Here is a 23,103-nt window from a genome sequence, read left to right as displayed (position 1 = left end):
TTCTTCTCAAAAACTAAACAGCCAGGAAAGCTGAAACTTGTGTGGAAGCATCCTCAGGTAGTGTAGATTCAAAGTTGTGAAATTCATGACCCCCGGGGGTAGGGTGGGGCCACAATTGGGGGTCGAAGTTTTACATAGGAATATATAGAGTAAATCTTTAAAATTCTTCTTCTCAGAAACTAAACAGCCAGGAAAGCTGAAACTTGTGTGGAAGCATCCTCAGGTAGTGTAGAGTCAAAGTTGTGAAAATCATGACCCCTGGGGGTAGGGTGGGGCCAAAATGGGGGGTCGAAGTTTTACATAGGAATATATAGAGTAAATCTTTAAAAATCTTCTTCTTAGAAACTAATCAGCCAGGAAAGCTGAAACTTGTGTGGAAGCATCCTCAGGTAGTGTAGATTCAAAGTTGTGAAAATCATGACCCCTGGGGGTAGGGTGGGGCCACAATGGGGGGTCGAAGTTTTACATAGGAATATATAGAGTAAATCTTTAAAAATCTTCTTCTCAGAAACTAATCAGCCAGGAAAGCTGAAACTTGTGTGGAAGCATCCTCAGGTAGCGTAGATTCAATGTTGTGAAAATCATGATCCCTGGGGGTAGGGTGAGGCCACATTGGGGGGGGGGGGTGTTAAAATTTTACATAGGAATATATAGAGTAAATCTTTAAAAAATTTCTTCTCAGAAACTAATCAGCCAGGAAAGGTGAAACTTGTGTGGAAGCATCCTCAGGTAGTGTAGATTCAAAGTTGTGAAAATCATGATCCCCGAGGGTAGGGTGAGGCACAATGGGGGAGTCGAAGTTTTGCATAGGAATATATAGAGTAAATATTTAAAAATCTTCTTCTCAGAAACTAATCAGCCAGGAAAGCTGAAACGTGTGGGAAGCATCCTCAGGAAGTGTAGATTCAAAGTTGTGAAAATCATGACCCCTGGGGGTAGGGTGAGGCCACATGGGGGGGGGGGGTGTTAAAGTTTTACATAGGAATATATATAGAGTAAATCTTTAAAAATCTTCTTCTCAGAAACTAATCAGCAAGATGATTCTTTATAATTGTTAAGACTTTGGCTCCAGGACAATTCTTCGGCCTCACAAGAAGGTTCAGAGTTTGATGTAGCTAAATATCCCATATATAAACAATTGTAAAGGATCTTTTTGAGAACTGCAATACTCAACATGTGATATGACTAAACAATTGAAGCAGGCAGCTATTTTTTCATTAGAATCTTTTTGTATTACTGTTTTGAGTTATTGCCCTTGATTTATTGATTCTCGATTATTTTAATTAATGCATCCACTGTTAACCAATTATTGTGATGATTATTTTTATACAATAATAAATATTCAATGTATATAAGTTGTTCTGCATAAGTAGTTTTGGGTTAGGCCGGATTAGTTTGTTTATTTTTGATTTCCAATTTTCAGATACTATGAATTATTTTAGGCCGGCACATATATAGGGACAGTGTCTATTGCATTGTGACGAGCGATTGTTTGGGGATAAACTTGAACAGGTAAGGAGAGATTGAGGGTGTGAACATCCCTGCTCTATCTAATCTTCGTGTTTTTGTAACCTACAATACAGAGTATGCGGTCATTCCTGCCCTGTATAGCATTAATACAAGTGTGCGGTCATACCTGCTTGTATTGGTGGTGGTTGCGGCGGAGCACTAGTGTATGGTCATCCCTGCTGGTGTTCTGGCCTTTCTAGCGCAAGTGTGCGGCACTCCCTGCGTTAGGTTGAGCTGTTGGCGCAAGTGTGCGGTCATCCCTGCTTGCGTTATCTCTGCTTGCGTTAACGTTGGTACCTGCTGAGTTTCGTAGGTGTGCGGTCATCCCTGCCTGCGTAACATTGAGTCCCTATATATGTGCAGGAGCGGTGATTAAAGTCTGCTCTTGTAAATATTGGCAGCAATCAGGGCTATCCGAGTTCCAAGGGGGAAAAATGGATTTTATTTATACAGGATCTACATGTATTATTGTACATTGTCCAGATTGTTTGTATTATGACTCCATTAAGCTGACTTTATCATACCTATTGTTCCTCAGGTGAGCGATGTGGCCCATGGGCCTCTTGTTTACTTGGTGGTACTCTTAATTTCATTTGGCCATGAGCAAAATAATTCAATGTTGTTATTATGTAAATTAAATATGTACTGTTAAAATGTACTCACAAAGAGTCTCTCTTTCAGGTTACTGAAAACCGGTGATCATTTTTTTTACCTTAAGATATTTGTATTAGCTAAGACATACAATATATCTTCGGAAAATTTCATTAGCTTGCCTACAGGCTTGGATTACAATGCAAAAATAAAATTTTGTCGTTACCTATATGTCAAACTAAACTTTTCATCTTAATTTCTTTTTTACGTTCATACCGGTCAAACTCGAACGGAAAGTCATTTCCATTTTATTTTAGCATCCATTTATAGCTAATGAAATTTAAGTCTGATGTATAAAGGATTAAAGTATATATGATGCTTCATATCGATACGAACATTTTCATAGCTATCTATAGCTAACACTTGTGTAATTCGATTAAAACAGCATTTCCTTATGATAATGTAAAAGGGTTATGTTACGCCTTAACTTATAGCAGCATAAGGGCCACTTAAAAATAAGATATGTTTTGTTTATTACAAGCTTATATAAAATAGCGAACATCAGTATAAGAGAAATTTTACTATTAAAAGACAAACATTTAAAAAGCTAATAAACCGATCGGATTTGCTGCGACAAATGCCAAGTTCTCGACAGACTGTCAGACTGTGAACTAATTGAGGGGTATCGTTTCCCTTTTAATGTCATTTCACAAATTGTTGATGCTGTCAAGAAGAATCCCGAACCTCTAGACTGTACTTTGTATATATCGTGCATAAATCTCGCAAAGTTCACAGGAAGCATGCGCAGATCCAATGATTTTCTTTTGCTTACAGTTTAAAATTTCCGCATATTGTTTCCTCAATAGAGGCTAAGGCGGCAGCTATTCCTTTTTGTTTTAGTTACAAATAGTTTCCAAGTATAATTGCAGACCATCGATTGATATGGATTTCAGACGACATAAAAACGGGTGTACGATAATCTATTTTTTTTTAATTATAAAATGAAAGAAATAACCCATATGTATCGATCGCAAATTATCAGTTGGAATGGACTGCAGACGACAAATAATTTGTTAAGATTTATAGTGCATTTCGATTATTCATAAAATATCTAGGTATCAATTGATCGTTAATAAAATATTTGGTTGGTATCATATTCTTTTTTTAATTTTTGTGGGCATACAATACAATAAGTAATATTACATTTCATATTAGGTAGGAACATACAGTGCAAATGTGTTAGGGATGTCCTTGAGGCAACCCTACTGAGCTTTTCGACAAAAGCATATTTTTTATCATAACAATAACGGTAGCAGAATTTCCACATTATCAAAATCCACAATTAATGTCTGTTCGATTGTTTGTTTTAAAATAAATTCTCAAGTCAATTCCCACAAACACTTGACCAAATTTTTTTTTACTGTCTTTTAAATAAAACAGCTTGTACGTTCATAGTTATGGAAACATCTCTCAGGTTACGCTCCACGTTCAAATCATGGAGTAAAGGAAGTTTGAATATGTGACCGCCACGAAACGAGGAAATGCTTGTTTTAACAATGACCAAAAAAGGAAGTATAAGCGCTAGCAGGAAGTTGAATGTGTTTTCAGTAATATTCTGGTTTAAGTAAATAGGGAATAAAGTGGGTAATCTAGATAAAGTTACAGAATATGCTACATATTTAATTTTAGTTACAGTAATATTTTACTATCGCAATCAAATCTTCATAACTTTTGAACACACCTGAGCGGAAGGCTTCAGTGAGCTTTTCTTATCAAAATTTGATTTTAAAAAATCTAAAATTACGAGCAAACAGTCGCATAGTTTCACTGCCCGTAATTTTGTAGCGGGTTCAACTTCTAAGTGAAGATGATCAGCAAAGGCCGATTAAAGTTTGCCAATCAAAAGTTTTAGATGCACGGTTTGATGCATTCTATGATTGTTTTTGCATGTATCTGATCTATATATTGTGGTTTCATTAATATTCAAGGGTATCAATTTTCGTTGATAAAGTGAAAATCACATTTTCGAGGATACGTAAATTCGTGGCCAATGACCCTATCAATACAAAATTTTAATAGAAATTGCACTTCAATGAACATTTAATTTCGGGGATCAACTTACCAACGAAATCCACGAAAAATGGTATTCATTGAATATTGATGAAACCACAGTAGACAAAAGCATTTGCTATTATTTTAAAGAATTGATGTCGTATTAAATAAAACAAGAGATGATTGTGAATACACTTATGCCCCTCTCCTTTGGACATATTATAGGGTGCACAAGCCTTTAATATATTAAGAAAAGTATAGATTATTGAAAGTATACATGAAAATGAAATTGATCTTTTTAACTTAAAATCTCTGAGAAAAACAGAAACACTTTAACTATCTTTAAAATTTTTTAAAAATAACTTTATATTTCTATCCCAAAAACTATTTACTCTAATATGATTGTCTTTAAATTGTGCACAACATATAATGATAGCATTCTTATAACTCATTGAAAAGGGGCGATTATTACGTTATTTTTTTTTTATTCAAACTTTCATGTACAAGTTATTTACATCTTCTTATATATTTAGTTTACAGTGCATACACATCACATATTCACTTCATTTGAGATTTAGAATATAAGTATAATATAAACACAGTCACATACCGAAGAAAACAAAGCACATGTACAGACAAGTGTATACACCGACAGACAGACATATATATGCACAAACAATCTCGAAAACTTGCTTTTATCACCCATGAAAGTTTGAGTATTTTTAGTTATGAGGTGGGGGGTGAAAGAGGGTGGAGAAAGAGAGGGGAACACTATCTATCAAAAACTAATACATATGCCAGAGGATACATAAAAGTAGACATATATTTTTTTGTCATTATTTGCTTACAATTTCCTTGCAGCTATTATAAACACATTTTATAACAAATCGCAAATAGTTTGCCAATACTTTTCATACTCAGCAAATTTACAATTCTTCAACAACAGTAGTTTCTCAACTTGTATTCTATCAGTGACAGTTTGTTTTAACATGAGCGTCGAGAGGTTTGGGACATTCTTATATTTACTGGCAAAAATAAATTGTTTTACTGTAAGAATCAATATGTTTTGAAGTCTATACATATTTCTGTTTTTAAATTTACCAAAAAGTATAGGTTTTTTTTTTTTATCAAATGTCATTAAAAAATTAAACTTGCTTCTTAACCATTCTTCAAAGGAGAGCCATATTTCTTTGACATGAAAACAGTCCACAAATAAATGTTCTATAGTTTCTATATCTTGATTACAGAAAGAGCAAGCTGGCGAATCAGTTATATTGAGTTTGAAAAGGTACTCATTTGTTGGCAAAATTCTATGTAAAATCTGAAATTGCAACCATTGAAATTTGGATTTTTTCGAGGTTTTAAATGGGAGTTCAAAAATATTATTCCATTCTATTTCTGTATAAGCAAATCCACTTTCTGTCCTCTTCTTTACTGAACGAATTGATTCTTTTTTGTTATCGATGAGTACATAATACATATCCTTACATCCTTTGCTTTGTTTGATAAAAATACTGAGAGAATTTGGAATAAATGGTCCATATTCTACCTTATTATTATTTAAGGCTTTTAATCTTTCAAAAACTGCTCCTTTGAAACTCCTATATTCTAGAAAATTGGTCTTAACATTTGAGTTTTCAAGAGTTTCAAGGCTTACAAAATTGCCTTCTTCTGTCATCAAATCTTTAATAAATTTATAACCACAGTTGAAATAATTCTTAATAAAAATTGATGAGTTATTAATTTTAACATTAGGATTAAACCATATATGTTCATTAAGTACTTTTATGTCATTTTGGCTATAGGACATAACAATTTTAACCCAATCTAATAAAACTTCTTTCCAAAACTTGTTACTTATCTTATTGCTAATATTGGTAATAAAGTCTGAACCTTTTTCCCATAGGGTTTCTATTTTTAATCCTAATTCTGATTCAAAAAGTTTTACCCACTTTGTATTAGAGTGGATAAGTCTTCTTATCCATGTAGATTTCAATGCACAAACAAATTCCATATAGTCTATCATTTTTAATCCCCCATATCTGTAATCTTGAATTATAATGTTTTTCTTTACCTTATGGACCTTGCCTCCCCATAAAAAAATGTAAATTTCTTTCTCAAACTGTTGAAGGTATTCTACACTAGGTTTTGGTATAGTTAGGATAAGTGGTTAAAGGAAGTGAACATGAAAAAAATAATTGTTGCTTAATAAATTTTAAAAGCCTTTTGAAACTTAAAAATGAGGTCTTTTACCTTTTTGTTTATTTCTATCAAGAGATTTTATCAATTTAACACTCTCAGTGAAAGGTTTATGGAGGTAATCCATTTTCCCCCAGCATGCATCTGTTCTCTGACGTAGATAAGCCACATTGCTGCTGGAGTGCTGGTAACTTGGTTGGAACTAGGCCAGTGTTTATGTATAGATTTTTGATAAAAGTTACGAAGAAAAAATATTTGTGGATGTGAAGAAAAATGTTGTACTGTCATGAGAGGACAAGGATTAAGTACATTTCTATAAATGAATTTCAGATAACTATATATGGTTTGTACAAAAAATGAATAGATAGATTAATTTGTGAAATATGAGACCATCGCATTCCAGATGTTTGTACAGAGATGTGGCAGTCAGTGTTTACATAAATATAATTTCAATTTAAATTAATACATTGTATTATAAAATGTAATTTAATTTTATGTGGGGTTCCTTACCGTTACTTTTTATTTCAATGCCCTGGAAATTTTTCTGATTTGTTTTTATCTTTTTTGATAGATTAGATCTTGATGATATGTACGCCGGTTCTGTTTATGCTATCAGAAGAATAACAAAACTAAGACACTTTTTAAAAATCAGGATGCTGAGCAATGCACCTTGTGTGCTCATTTATGTAGCACACACAATGTTCAAACTCATAAACAAGAAGTTCCCGAGTTCAAGAAAAAATAGGTCACATAAACACTGATCCACGGACATTTCATTCTAGTTATATGTCACATTAACTGCTGGTGGGAATGCATCATTCTGAGATCCAAAATCTTCCTCCATAAACGCTGTTTCAAAATGACAACTCTTTACATCCATTTCAAGTTTCAATTCACATTTTGATGATGGCATTTTATCTCTGTTACTGAACGTGTGTAAAAATGCAATGTGTCTCACTGACGTCAGCATCAGTGCTGCCCTCTCTTAAATGCTAAGGGATAACACAGCAGGGAGGTAATGATTTTAACAATATGGCAGCGCTCATGGATTGCAAGAATTAGTTATTCTAAGTGGTATATCTTCTTACTGAAGAAAGCTCTGTCTAAACGGTTTTCAGATATCATTATACACATCAAACAGACAAATTTGAGCTCTTGATAATTTTTTCATGTTCACTTCCTTTAAGTTTTAATTACAATCAATCTTCCAACTGTTGTAAGATTTCTTAATTTCCATTGCTTTATCAAACGGGTTACTTCCAAAAATATTGATGGGTAATTTAGTTCTACCATTTCATTCAAGTTAACAGAAAATTTAACACCGAGTAGATCAAAAGTGGGATTGTTCCAGTCAAGCTTCCATCGCGAGTGGTGAAAAACTTCTTTTGAAATTTTTTTACTTCCGATCCATACCATTTTAGTTTTGGAGAAATTAATTTTTAGACCAGATATGCATGCAAAATAATCAAGTTCTCTTAAAATAACATCCATGGACTGAGGTGATCCATCAAATATTATTGAAGTGTCGTCAGCATATTGCGAAAGTTTGTATTCTACACCATCAATTTCAATTCCACGAATTTCTTTATTATTTCGAATCGTTATTATTATTATTATTACGTTATAATTAGATATTCATAACTCATTTTTTAAGATTTCTGGATCATTTAAATGATTAACGATTTACAATTTGAAAGCACGTCTAGGTAAACCACCCTAACGGTATGCATATCAAATCTTTTCAAACATGTTACTATATCTCGATCACTTCATTGAGCAATGAGATGGTTAACAATTGTATATCTGTTCTTGATTGCATAAAGATCCATTTTTTGCTAATGATTCAATTACAAAAATTAAAAGAAATCGCATTTTTGCATTTCATTGCTTTCACAGTTTTATATTTTTTATCAGCACTAAATAAGACTGCAAAGAGGCATCTAATATGATATGAAGTTCCTTGCTACACAGATGTGACTAGCTATCTTTATATGAAGGTAAAATTACTTTTTATATGTTATCTTTCTATTAATTCTATGGTCGATACAATGACCTTGTCAGAAAATACAATCTTCCACTTGGTCGCATGCTGAAAGACGTTTTTCATACTAATTGTTAGACCATAATTAATCACGGAATCGTCTACGGACTTCTCCGTTTTTTCACGATTACGACAAAGAGTAAACGGCGGGTGTGACCGGTCAGCAGATGATGTTCACTCCTCCTAGGCACCTGATCCTGCCTCTGAGGTTTTCCAGAGGTCCGTGTTGCTCTGCTCTGGACTATTGATTGAATACCGAATTTTTCTCCGTTTTTCCCGATCATGATATTTTCCCCATATTACGACATTTTTCCCGATTATGACATTTGGCGCACGGCGGGTGTGACCGGTCAGCAGAGGATGTTCACTCCTCCTAGGCACCTGATCCTACCTCTATCTTTTTAGGGGTCCGTGTTGCTCCACTTTGAATTTGTATTTCGTTTTATGGATTTTTGAGATAGTTGACAGTTTGTTATTGTCTTTTTTATTAGTAACATAATTACTCCCAAAAAGTATCAATTATATAACTTTTTATACCGATTTTAAAATCTCTGCATTAAGAATTAAGGTTACTTACTTTTTCCGTCATTATCGTGACGACTTTTTACAAATACATGTATATTCTTTCATTTACGTCCAATCTTTTGCGTTTTTATAGCGCGAAGCGAGCTCTACCGGCAAGGCGTGTGTGAATAGAAAATTCGGACTATTTGCACATTCATTCAAAAGATAATTTTGGCGTCAGTAATGCCTTGTTTTAATCGTCCCAGTAGTTCCCTGTAATTATGGTTTCCCATTTCACACTCTCACGAGAACAAGATAAAAGACTGTGTACATGCATATCTGTAAATATACTGCCGACCTAACGCAAATTCCATTACATAAGACCAACGGAGTTATCGTCCTTTCGAGTGACGTCACAATGGATTTCTTGCACATTGATCCGACAGAATTTTTCGGCGTTAGTAAATTTTAACCCACAATGCACTTCCTCAATGTCGGACGATCTCACTAGACTGGATACCATCTCGCGAGAATCAAAATAAAACTTTTGAGAAACAGATGAATTATGTAATTTCAAGAACATAATGATTTTATGTAAACAAAACAGTATATTTCGCGGAGTAATTTTTGGGGGTGTTGACGACACTTAACCGACGTGAACTTTGACGTCACAATAAGGGGAAATTACTCTAAGTAGTTATTGTAAATCTGCTGAAATATAAATACCAAAATCTTCTCAAAATCTTGCAGAGGTAACGAATGGGGCCATTTCTTTAAAGATAGGAAACAGCTGTAACTTGCTCTTATTTGGATGAATGCTCACATTTATTTTATTCACTATATTTACGGTAATTTCCAGGAATTTTTTTTAAAAGGGGGCGTGGCAACATCATTCAAAAATTCTTCGCAAGCAAAAAGAAAAAAATTCTCAAAATCAGGAAAATTCTAATCCGGGTGAAGAATTGGGAGTGCGTAGTATGCCTTTAGCTCTTTAGCTGCTCAATAGTGTCTTTATTTTCACTTACATTTATTACATGCTCCCGGGGGATCCATTTTCCTTCTATGATCAGCAAGTGTTTTTATACGTAAATTTGATTTTTTTTTTTAAAACGGGGGAGGGGGGGGGACTCTGTGATAAGTCAATTTTTTTTTATGTAAGTTTAAGAAAAATGTCTGCTGCAAGAAAAGAGGAAATAAACTGTAATGTACATTATGTTAAAATCTTTATCATTCAACAACATTTAAATTTATCCGAGATAAATTCTATATATAATTTAGATAACAAAATCTTATGAATTATGAATAATGAAAATTTACTGGAAAAAATAGGCATGTTTATTTTATTCTGCATTCAAATTCATTTACTTTACGTCGCTACTTTTATTTATATTGTTTTATCATAATTCATTATTTTATCACATGCTGCGCTCGCCCCAACGGTCGCACCGTAATACATATTATACTTGCAAAGAACATTGATGGACTTTAATCGTTTACATAATATGTAAACGGTGTGACCGTTGGACCGAGCGCAGATTTAACACAGTGCAGTTTGATTTTTGTAGAATAAAATTTATTTGAAATGCACACAGTAGGATCCGCCTGGTTGCCTACTCAAAGCATTAGCCAACGTTTAACGAAACGTCGCGTGCTCAGTCTACATTATGACGTCATGTTTCAAACGTAATACACGTTTTGTCTTCGGAAATAGCCGAAGAGAGTTACGTTATTCCGAACTTTTTTTTCATTTCTTCTTTCATTGTTTATCAATTTAATTCATATAAATGCCGCGGTAATAAAAATTGAATACTTTATTCAGTATCTAAAAGACCAGTTCTTTGATATTAATGTTTTTATTTTCCATCTGATAATTTGGTTAGACATACATAGAACTAGTCGTGTTTCTTGACTGAAGCACTATTGAAACTTATCCCGTGTCCTCTTTTATTTCTTTTGATTCAAATTACCTTCTATTTAAATACTGGAACATTTTAATCAGTTTCGGGGCAACAAACATCGATAAGTACCGGTCAAACAATGATCGAATTAACTTTTTAAAAACAAGATGGCTGTCAATATGGCGGCGCCCATGGCTGGAAGAAATTTTTTTTGGCCTTAGTACCCCTGATTCAACTTTCATTTTTCAATGATTTTTTTAAATACACGTGTTACCATTAATCCTCGCTTCGCGAGGCGGGCTTCGCCCGCCTCTCGCTGCGCTCGGTATTATGTCATAAGTTATCTATCAAATATAAAGTACAAGGTTGAACATTATAGGTTTCAAGTAGGCTATTCAAATGTAAACACCATTATCAGAAAATGGGTACATGTAAAAAAAAAAATTATTTTTACAAATTATACATCGCATATCGATGATTAGTGGAACTATCCTAGTGTTTGCGGAATGTGACTGTTGATGACTGATACAGGGGTCACCAAGTTATCAGGCAAACTGTTTGGAGGAAGAGACTGCCCAGGATCTAAACAAGTTTAAATCAAAACAGTTTATTATATTTTTAATTTAATCAATTACAGGCATGTGCATATTTATGAATTGAAATGAATTATTATAACCGAACATTTGTTAACGTATAGGGACATTCAAATTATTATTTTTCGTTTGATTTCAAAATAAACTGTGTCCAATTCATATACGATTATCATTATAGAAAATGGATTTATACGTACATGTACAAAACTGACAAGTCTTTCTGCAATTTTCTCTCATGTACGCGGCGTAAGATGAGTTTGTACACAGAGAGCGATCAAAATTGCTACAATATGATAATACATCCTCACATGGAGGCAAAAAACCTGTAACATATAAATCCATTTGAAATTGATCTCAACTTGATATTGTTTATTTGAAGTCAATTAAGACGAATTGAGTTATATGTAAATAATCCCATATACGAGGGTTGTTCGGAAATTATTGAGACAACTCGAATATTTTATTTCCTAATTGACGAATTTTGGTGAAAATTGGCGTAGACACTGAAGAAACGCCACCAAATAATAAAACAAAGTAATATTAAAAGAATATTTAATATTTTGTTTACGACGGTAGATAAACAAGTCGTTGGTCGGGGTACCCGGCGCAGCCATGAACTCGGAGATTTAACAACTTAAACATCTACTTTATAAGTGTCCGTAGAATCACAGTTAATGATAAAAGAAATCCAATTAAATATGTTCATTTTGCTATTCTTTGCGACTAGTTTTTGATTAAGTTTCACTGATGTTCGGGTTGAAATACGGATATGGTACACATATATTTACCAAACAATAGAAATCTGACAACGACTTTACATTGAATTTTGACGTCAAGGCGGTGGGATTCTCAGAAGAAGACCTTTTAAGGCCACGCAATTGCTCAAAAAACTATACAATGACAAGACAAGTATAGAGCTTCAGGTCATCATATTTTTCCCCCTGATTGTTTAACTAGAATTAGGCCAAAGGGATTAATTATCAAGTACTTTTGACACACTAACTGTTGTCAACAGTTCTAAAATATATATAAAATAAATAACTGCAGGAGACATTCACAGTAATTAGACTAACTTGATTTTTTCCCCTAAAAAACAAGAATAAGAGAAAATGTAAATGATGACATCTTGAAATGAAAACAAAAGATGAGTTATAAAGAATAATTTTTATTTCCGTTCGTTTTCAAGGTGTTTAAAACACAGGAGCAATAAAAAGCGTTAAAATGACACTGCGAAAAGTTTGCGGTTGCGCCGGGTCACTGGACGAAAGCACGTTGGTCAGTTTACCAGGAATGATCTATTCATGCCATGGACAAGAAACTTTTCACATTGATAATTTCTATCGTTATTTACGTTTTGGTGAAATTTCAAGAGTTTATCTTTTTTGTTAAAAGAATAAGAGAAAATGTCTCATTATATAATTTCCGAACAACCCTCGTAGATTAATAAGATTGTCATAAAACTAAAAAGATATAGTACCTTTACAATATCCGCAGCGGTAAGGGCAGAATTTCCGGGCCCACGATTCGTAGATACCAATGCACTGATGGTCTCCATAATACCAACAGGAAGCAGAAGTAAGGTTATCAAAGCACCAACTGGAAACTAACAGATAGAAAATGCCGCACTGATAGTATTAGGTGTAAGTGGGGAATATACGCAAGCTTCTTTGGCAACCTCTGCTTGGACATTTACCTGACCGAGATCTAACACGTAGTTCCAGGATTAAAGAAGATCACCTTTTGCCTACGAAGACCTCTTGCCATTGATTAGTTCTTTACCATCTTTACGAGAAAATATAATGACTAATTCAATTCCTGCTTTACAGTAGCCAATAATTAATATTTTTTTCTCCAGTACTTGTTTATAAATAAGATAATTATATACGTACCTACTGTTGTTGCGACAGTTGCTGAAGATGTTAGATACTCTGTTGGGGCTGCAAGAAAGTTATTGTTATACATGTAAGATACTTACTTACAGTGAATTATTGATTTTTCATTTTTGACATTTGTTGATTTATTTTATTCGGAAATGTTATTTTGAAAATACCCTGACAAAGATTGCAAGTTCTTCTGCAGTTCTCCCTCATGTATTCCCCGTATCTTTCTTCTGTACAAACTCTCTCATCAAATTCGTCACAATATGTGATTCGATCAACGCAAGGCAACTTTTCTGAAAATGAGAAAAATGATTTGAACATACAAAACAGTATACAAAAGCATTTGTCTGTAGTGTTTTTGTAGTAAAAATAATGAATGGTTGAACAATATCAATGATTGATTATTGTAAGGTTTCACAAGAAGAAAAACCCGTTTAGATGTTCGGCGCTGATACAATGTAAATGAATTTTGTGTTTTATAGATTCTAAATTTGTAAAGTGGTGGTTAACAAAGTGCTACAACGACACTGATAATGAAGAAAAATCCCGAAAAGCTAAAGTCAGAAACATATGTTTTCTGCTCTTCCTATATTTCTGAAGAAAAAGCGAAAGAACCTTGTCAGTTACAGAATCATTAACATAGCAAAGGTACATACGCGGGCAGTATCCACATCGGAGAGCGCAATGTTCTCTAGCCCAGGGAGCATATTTTCCTACACACTGATCATCTGTATACCTGAAACAGTCCCGTCCAAGCTTATCGGTGCACTCTACAGAAAGATTAAGAAGGGTTAAGAATGCATTATTTTATTGCATATCTTAGCCTTAATGCATTGGAAACTTACTGCGTTTATTTACAAACCTTGTGTCTGTTGTAAAGTTGTCGCCAACGTTGTTCCAACTGTTTCCTTTATCACTATTCAAAAGGCATAATAATTTTAAAAATATTTTTATTTTTCTAAATCTTTGTTAAGATCATTGTAGGTAACAAAACGGAAGAAAATATGTTATTTCAACGAACATGTACATAGAATCAGTAAATTGTCTACCTGCAAATTCTATCGCAAGAACTGAAAAGAACACCTGTAGATACATGTACATAGTTACTATCGTAGATAAGGTGACCACTGTTAACGTATTACACAATGTCAGTGAGTACAATTAAGAACTGTCTCTACGCAGTTGACATTTAATTTCTTTCCGTTTAAAATAATTGAATGGTCAATATCAAAACGTATTGTCAATCATTTTTAACATGCAACATATTTGCATATTGCATACGATGATTTAAGTGCAAACACCGGATTTTTGGTAGTTAATTAGAGCGATATACATTGTAACTATAAATTGTTGTCACTCTAAAGTAAAGTGTAAGAACGAATAAAGAAAGACCGTGTAATGGATTTATTGGCTTGCACATATATCCATATTCATAATCATACGAAATTTATGCAAAGTACGGCATATATAAGTAAAACATGGATCTATACACGTCGGAAATAGTTGCATCTCTTCTCTATTCAAAGTTACAGTGTATATGTGGCGTATTTGGAGTCAAATGTTTGGCATGAGTTGAGTAAAAATCTACATCATGCTTCTTATAATTAGACGTTTCACAAACTCTACGCCTATAAAACATGTGCTGTCTTTAGCTATTTGTCTATAAACGTACGCGTTGCTACACGTCGGATGAATATTCATGTGATCCGCCATTTATAACGCCACTGCGCATGAGTGCAGGAAAAACCCAGTATTGAAAACACGATGGAAGAACAGTTTTTTTTACAAATTAGAATCACGTTTTTAATGAATTAAATAAGGAAAATTAAATTCTAATATCAGTTGATACTTAAAGCAATTTAATTTCGATATTTATTAATGTAAAAAGAGATAAATTGTTACATGTAATTATGTGTAAAAAACATGAAACATCGAAATGGTAAACGGAGAAATACCCATTTTTGAGTGATGCATGTTTTGTATTCAAAAATTTCTCTAAACGAAAATTCACTTGTGGTTTATAACTTGTAAAGTAAAGACACGGAACACATGGAACTAACAAAACCCCTACAACTTCATGATATCTAAATTTAATTCGGCTTTAATTCCTATTCATCAACCTTCATGGTCTCCGATGACAATTTTCCCTTTGTTTATATCCTTGTCAGTCTGTCTCTTTTGTCTTTCCTTGCAAAATCTGTCAAACTTAACGGTCTACCCATCTCTCTTGTCGTCGCTGTTGTCGTGATAAACCGAGATGTACTGAAGATCGGTAGTTAAAAGTAAGGAATTAATATCCGCTTAAACTGTTAAAACCGCGAGAAGCACATTTCGCAGTTTTTAAAATTTTCGCCTTTATTTTTCGGACAGATCTAAACAAAATGAAAATATGATAAAAATTCGGCGTTCGCGCTTTTATATTTTCTTTGTTATGTGATTGACTTATACGGCGTAATTTATGTGAAAGCCATATTTTTTCATAAAGAAATGAAGCAAATAATCAGATCTTATTGGGTCAGACGTCTTATTTTATACCCGCACTTTCTAAAGCAAGATCGGGTATATTGTTGTCACCCTGTTCCGTCCGTCCGTCCGCCCGTCTGTCACGTTTTACTTTCTCAAACTGCTCTTACATCTTATAAACCAGCAAACTCAACTCTTGGAGTTTGTTTTGGGGTATCATGTTGTTATGTAAAAAGGTTTTAAAAATTCTCTGTTAGTCCTGGGGGTCAAATAATTGGTAAAAAAAATGACGTTTTTTCATAAAAAACCTTCTTCCTCGAACTCCTCCTACATTTTCAACAGTAGACAAATCATCTCTTGAAATATGTTTTAGGGTATCCTATAGATACGCAATAAGGTTTCGGAATTTTCAATTTTGTTCTGGGGGTCATTTAATGGCTGAAAAATGACGTGTTTTTTTTACAAAAAAAATGGTTTCAAAAACGTCATTTTTTTTTGGCGGTAGCCAAATGATCTTCTAGAATATGATTGGGGTGTCATATTGAAGTGTGATCGGGTTCCAGAATTTTTTTTTTATTAAGGGGATAAGTGGGCAACAAAAAATGACGTTTTTTTGCCAAAAAAGTATGGTTCCCAGAACTCCTCTTACAACTTTTGGAGTAGCTACGTCATCTCTTAGAATATAATTTGGGCTGTCCTATAGATGTGCAATAGGGTTTTAAAAAGTTAAATTTCATCCAGGGAGTCAAATAGTAGCAGAAAATTGACGTTTATCACTAAACAAAAACATAGATCCAAGAGCTCCTCTTATGATTTAATGGATAGACACATCATATCTTGGGATATGATAGGGACTGTTCTATAGATGTGCAGTAAGGTTTTAAAAATTTAAATTTCATCCAGGGAGTCAAAAAGTAGCAGAAAATTGACGTTTATCACTTCAAAAAAACATAGATCCTAGAACTCTTTTTATGATTTAATGGATAGACACTTCATATCTTGGGATTGATAGGAACTGTTCCATAGATGTGCATTACAGTTTTGAAAAATTAAATTTAATCCTGAGGCCCATTACCTACACACCTTTTGATGCCCTTTAAGGATCAATAATATATATGGTTAAGGGGTGGGGATCTCAACCGTTTTCAAGATATTCGTGCACCTCCTGTTCGAGGGGGGTCATGCCACCCCCTGTGCCCATGACCTACATACCATTTGATCCCCCTTGACACAAGAAACAAGAATATATATGGTTTAAGGGTGGGGATCTCAACTGTTTTGAAGATATTAAGGGACATCAGAAACATGAATATATATGGTTTCGGGGTCATGATTATAAGAGTTTCTTAGATATATGGTAATTTCAAATTCCTGGGGGGTGGGGATGACCCCAGGGGTCAGATCTAATGAACCCTATATATTGCCAGTAACAGTCAATATCTGATTATGAAAACCCTATATTATTATCTTTGTCCGTTTTCAAGTTGCCATTTACAATAGAGTCTACGATTCTTCCTACAAGGTTCAATGTTAGACCCCCCCCCTTTTGACCCCCCCCCCCCAAAAAAAAAGTGGTTGTCTTATCTCAAATGAGTAAAATCAAACCAGGGTCCACAACTAGATATGCAGGCCTATCATATCCTAGAGTTTTGTACAATTCTGTTCAGCCATCTCTGAGAAACAAGTTCAGAGCGGGAAAGAAAAAAAAGAAGAAGACGAAGAATAATAATACATGTATTAAGAACCGTACAAAAACAATAAGTTTCCAAATTTTATTCAGGAGACTTAATAATAAAGATTAAATAGAGATAGGATCATCAAACATCAATAATTTAAAGATAATTGACAATTTCTGATTCTAAGGGGGTCAGGATGACCCCTTAGGGTCATGACTAACATGCAATAATGATCTAATGCGACATGACCTAAGGAGGAATACTATCTTAGGGTTTAAGGTGGGGATCTCAATGGTTTTTATGATATTTGTTAATTTCAGGAAGAGCACTTGGGATCATGACCTACATACCATCTGAAATGTCTTGAACAAAGAAACAATAATATAATATGTACATAATATATATGATTCAATTTAAGAACCCAGATATAGATCAATCATCTATGTTTTGAAATAAATCCTATGTATATACATGTATTACTTTGTGTTTTGTCCTATACTATTCATGTTCATGACTGTAGTATGGCTTAGCCTTATTTTAAATTACATTTAAAAATTGTCAAATATATGACTTAGAACCCCCACCCCCAAACAAACTCAAATATAAACTGTTCACCCCGCCCCCCCCCCCCTTAATTGTCGAATGATCTATTGAAATCAAAATATAATTTGGGTGTCTAAAAACTTTTATAAACTGGTAAAAAATGTTATTCTTAAAAAAAATTACATTACACCTTGCATAATTGACAAATGATCTATTGAGATATGATCAGAGGTCATGCATATTTCTACCTTGGGATCAATAACAAGTATTCATTGACAAGTTAGAGTTAATAACAATAAATGATTCAAACTATAAATGTTTATACTCCACATTCACATTATAAGATTTATAAACAAAATGTTATATGCATGTGTATTCGCCTATTTGGGGCAATTGTAAGTCTCCTAAACAAAGCCGTGTCATCATTAGGCTAGGAATTACTGACATGGATCAAACACTACATATGAATTCGATAAAATACTTTATTATTTCTAGTTCTAGAATGTCAGAGTGTCTCCAAGGGGGCATAATCTATATACAATTTTACGCGCAATATTAATGACACAAAGAGCAAGAATAAATTATATGGTTTAGGGATCAGGATCTGAGATCTCAGAAGTTAAATTAACAAAATATACAGTGTATCATCATTTCCTATTTCATAAAGGCAGGGGGGGGGGGGGGTGTTAAAGACAACACCTGGGGGTCATTAATGTACTTTACACCATATGATGCATCATAATGACATTACAAGATATTTTGTATTTTCCTGTTTCGTGGGGTCAGAACAGTCCCATAAGGTCATGACCTACATTGTATTTGATGCATTATAATACATTAAGAAAGAAATACTCCTGCCTTCCTATTATAACTCATTTAAAAATGATAAGTGTCTGCACTTACTTACATGTAATACACAAATTTAATACGAAATTATTTATACAGGGTCAATATGGGGTCAACTCAATAATGCAAGTCTGACATTTAAATGAAAAAAATAACTTTTCCAATTAAAATGACAGAAACTTTACAAATGCGGTAGGATAGGTAACGATGATAAGCTTATTTAAGATGATGATACAGTATGCTGTCAAAGGGAGATCACATTTAGAAAGTGAAAGTAGAACTTATGTATGCTGGCATCTCATTATATTGTGCTACTGCTACTACATGTATTATGCTTACCTATATTGGTCAACATCATAATGATAATCCAATTAAAACACAATAATGAATTCCTTTAGCTGATCTTAACTAATCCTTTTCTGCATATGGAAAAGACATACATGTATGTATACGCGTGAACCGGCCATCTAATCGAAGAGCTGGGTAAAACTAGTACCCGCTAATGAGACCAGCAGATCTGTGTTGTGTACGTAACTTCAGACAAAGATCAGTTATTTATAACATGCATGTGTCTTTATGACCAATTCTTCAAATCCACTTGCACTATTATATTTGGTAAATAACAGCGTTAAGGTGGTGCAGGACACCTGCATTTTGTGATTTATACTTCCTATTGAGATAAACAATAAAGTATATTAAATATTAATTGAATATTTACCCCCCAAATAAAGTTACCTAACATCGAAGCGCAGTGGGTTACAGCGTTAACATGTCTGTAAGAGCATTGGGGTCCAAGGTATATTTTTGGTAATTTTACTATTGATATAAATGAATTTTCATGGGGGGAGGGGGTGGACCCCTCACTCCATTGCAGATAAAAAAAACCTAACCCACGTTAGCGGGTTATGTAAATTTTTTCTGCAATGATCGCTACCTTCTTAACCCGCATGAATCATCAAAGAAAGCCTTTAATTATTTATATTTACATCTTTTTTGACTAATAAAGAAATTGATTATCAAAAGTAGGGAAAACTCACTTAATTACTGTTAATGTACGTAAGTACGTTAGTTAAAGAAACAGCCAAATCGTCTCCTGTGAGACTTTGAGTCTGACAGCATCATGATTATTTCGTGCAGTTCGTGATTTTTCTTAGGTCGCTGTAGGTTTCCAACAATCGATAAACAGGGCGTGTCAATTTCACTCCTGTCAGTTTCTTGTCAGTTTCAGCCGCTGTAGATTTCGACCAATAGATAAACGGGGCGTGTAGATTTCAGTCTGGCTGTTTCTATAGAGCTATGAATTAACTATAAGTTAAAGACAAACTGTACGAAATAGAGGAAATAATACTCGGTAGATGTAGATATATGCCATGAAGTGTCGATCGAAAAACGCTTAACAGATTGAATTGATTACAGTTCCTACATGATAACATGCATACTTGAGTATTTATTTATTTTTTCGATATAATTCCTAGACAGTCAATATAAAAATTATATATGGACCAATTAATATTTTTTGACCAATCATTGTCTTTTCGTGTATATAGTTATTAAGTGAGAATATGCTACTGAATATTAAAAACAAATAGTATATATTTATTTTCCCTTGAAACCTATAGTTTTTAGTAAAACAAGGTTAACGTATTTAGTCAACATTTAGTAGCATAATTTAAAAGAGGGAAACATAACTATAAAACAGTACCAGTTAAGGAAGATATCAGAACAAAATCTATCAGAAATAACTTCCCGGAGATCTTAAACACATAAAGCATTATCTTTCATTTCCTTCTTACTTCTTTGATTTTATCACAAGTTTTCAGAAAATAAATATCTTTGATCGGGAATGTCAAATGTTAAAATTATTAATGCATTTTTCTGCTGCGTATTCAAAATACATCAAGTGATTAAGTGTGCATGTGACTTTGGTTTTATCCCTAAATCATCAATTTTAAATTACCTGGTATAACTTTTCTTAAAGCTACTCGGTCAATTTTAAACGACTGTAGCATTGTAGTTCTTGAAAAGACGATTTTTTAAAAAAAAATTTAAGATGTATATGTATGCGATTGTTGACAGACTCTTAATTACCAAGCATTAGTCAGGGGTCACAGTATAATTCAGAGTATGCACCAGTATTTGTCCGACGGCAACAGTTTTAAACATTTAGAATTTTCAGTGTACATGTATCTATACATGCTTTCGTGTAAATATTGGCAATTCTGGTGCAATAGTTATTGAGAACACAAGTAATTTTAAGCATCACGCACTATTTTCATTGTTCTGTGAAAAGAGGTTCATCCTTAGATCCCTCTCCATGATAATGTTTTGTACTTAGTCTGGTTTAATTTGTCCCAGTAGTTTTAGAGAAGAAATAAAAATGTGAAAAGCTTACAAACAGACGGGTGGACAGACAGACATATGGTCACCAGCGTACTTGAACCCTCGATTAAAAATTGAATCCAATCATTTGTTAACATAACATGAAAGGAAGACATAGGATACTGATCCTGTGACTTATGGAGTACATACGACAGTTAAACATTTTTTGGGTCAATTTATTGGAATTGTGTGAATACTCCATGGATATACGTGTCCTAGAATTAAAATATGGAACACCATCGCTGCCTTACAGCATAAAAAAACTATCTATTAGGTACTTTTTGTCAAATTATCATTACATTATGTCAAAGTTCATTACGTGGTGTGAAGATATCTTTACATTGGGTCAAATCGTTATTACATGATGTCAAAAGCACGTGAAGTAAACATGTCTTTACATTATGTCAACTTTTTATGTTGTGATGTAAAATCATCAATACGTTATGCCAACATTGTACAACCAAAGGTCAATACATCATGATATTATTTCGACACTGTATTACATGGGGCAAATATATCCTTACATTATGTCAACATTTTATTACATGATATCAATATATCCCTACAACATATCAACACTGCAGTACATATCGCGATTCTATCCTTACATTATATCGACATTTTATAACATGTTATTAATATGAATATATCCTTACATTTTATCAACACTTTAATACTTGGTGCTAATACTTCCTTTCATTATGTCACCACTTTATCACTTTAATTCAAAAGTACATTACTTGATGCGAAAATATCTTGACGTTTTGACTAGATTTTATAACGTGATATGAATAAATCTTTCCATTAGGCTAATTCTCTATTCCGTAATTTACTAATTAACTTTAGTTAAAACATCATTCCGTTATACAAACACGAAATCCTTGGCCTTTATATATTTGTCATGTTTTAAATTTAGAATTTACAACATAATATATACATAGAAATGGTACGCCGATTTACCCAAATGGACCCAGAAAAACCTCAACAGTAAATACTAGTAAGAAGTATGGAACGCCATGGCTGCCTTATAGCATTAGACTATAGGTACATTATGTCAAATTACCATTACATTATGTCAAAGTCCATTACGTGGTGTGAATATATCTTTACGCTAGGTCAAATCGTTATTACGTGATGTCAAAAGCACGTTAGGTGAAGTAAACATGTCTATATTTTATGTCAACTTTTTATGTTGTGATGTAAAATCACCCTTACGTTATGCCAACATTGTACAACCAAAGGTCAATACATCATGACATTATTTCGACACTGTATTACATGGGGCGAATGTATCCTTACATTATGTCAACATTTTATTACATGATATCAATATATCCTTACATTATATCAACACCGCAGTACGTATCGCGATTCTATCCTTACATTATGTCAACATTTTATTACATGATATCAATGCATTTTTACATTTTATCAACACTTTATTACATGGTGTAAATATACCGTTTTATTATGTCAAACCTTTATAACTTGATGTCATAAGTTTATGACGTTATGTCTAAACTTAATAACGTGATGTGAATAAGTCTTTGCTGTAGGTCAGTTCTCTATTTCATGATGTACACGTTCCATTACTTTAAGGTGAAACATCATTTCGTTACGCGAACACGGATACATCGGCCTTTCTATATACAAGGAAACGGTAAGCTTACCCAAATGTATCCAGGGGTTATTGAAACTTTGTGGAACAGAACGGAACCAGTAAAGGGTCATGCAATGGGAAAATAGAAATTTAAAAATAATGATTTATTTTGTTTTTATTCATTTCATTTCAAAATAAGATTGATCTTTAATTTTATTGTTTAAATTCATTGTTTAAAGAAAAATATACATAATTATATTACTTACTACTCTAATATTAACATATCACAGTATTTTCACGGCAGAATTTACTAACTAGTTTAAGCTAGC

The 23,103-nt window shown here is 33.4% G+C and overlaps 1 protein-coding gene across 2 annotated transcripts in view; it reads right to left on the bottom strand.

The window, feature by feature from the left end:
* Positions 1 to 14,528, bottom strand: part of LOC128178814 (uncharacterized) — a 44,901-nt gene extending 30,373 nt beyond the window's left edge. Inside the window, exons 1-8 of one of the 2 annotated variants that reach the window (XM_052846178.1) lie at positions 14,317 to 14,406; positions 14,130 to 14,183; positions 13,924 to 14,037; positions 13,438 to 13,560; positions 13,277 to 13,324; positions 12,865 to 12,990; positions 11,585 to 11,710; positions 11,193 to 11,376 (exon numbers count right to left, since the gene is read on the bottom strand). In XM_052846178.1, the coding sequence (XP_052702138.1) occupies positions 11,282 to 11,376; positions 11,585 to 11,710; positions 12,865 to 12,990; positions 13,277 to 13,324; positions 13,438 to 13,560; positions 13,924 to 14,037; positions 14,130 to 14,183; positions 14,317 to 14,368 (738 nt within the window). In that variant the 5' untranslated portion in view covers positions 14,369 to 14,406 and the 3' untranslated portion in view covers positions 11,193 to 11,281. Of the gene's footprint in view, positions 1 to 11,192; positions 11,377 to 11,584; positions 11,711 to 12,864; positions 12,991 to 13,276; positions 13,325 to 13,437; positions 13,561 to 13,923; positions 14,038 to 14,129; positions 14,184 to 14,316 lie in introns of those variants that run through there. The other variant, XM_052846177.1, reaches the window with a different exon arrangement.
* Between the last annotated feature and the right edge of the window lie 8,575 nt (positions 14,529 to 23,103).

This window comes from Crassostrea angulata, chromosome 3 (assembly GCF_025612915.1).
Source record: "Crassostrea angulata isolate pt1a10 chromosome 3, ASM2561291v2, whole genome shotgun sequence".
NCBI classification, from domain to species: Eukaryota; Metazoa; Mollusca; class Bivalvia; order Ostreida; family Ostreidae; genus Magallana; species Magallana angulata.
The sequence above is the reverse complement of the archived record's forward strand: the minus strand, read 5'-3'. Positions and strand labels throughout refer to the sequence as shown.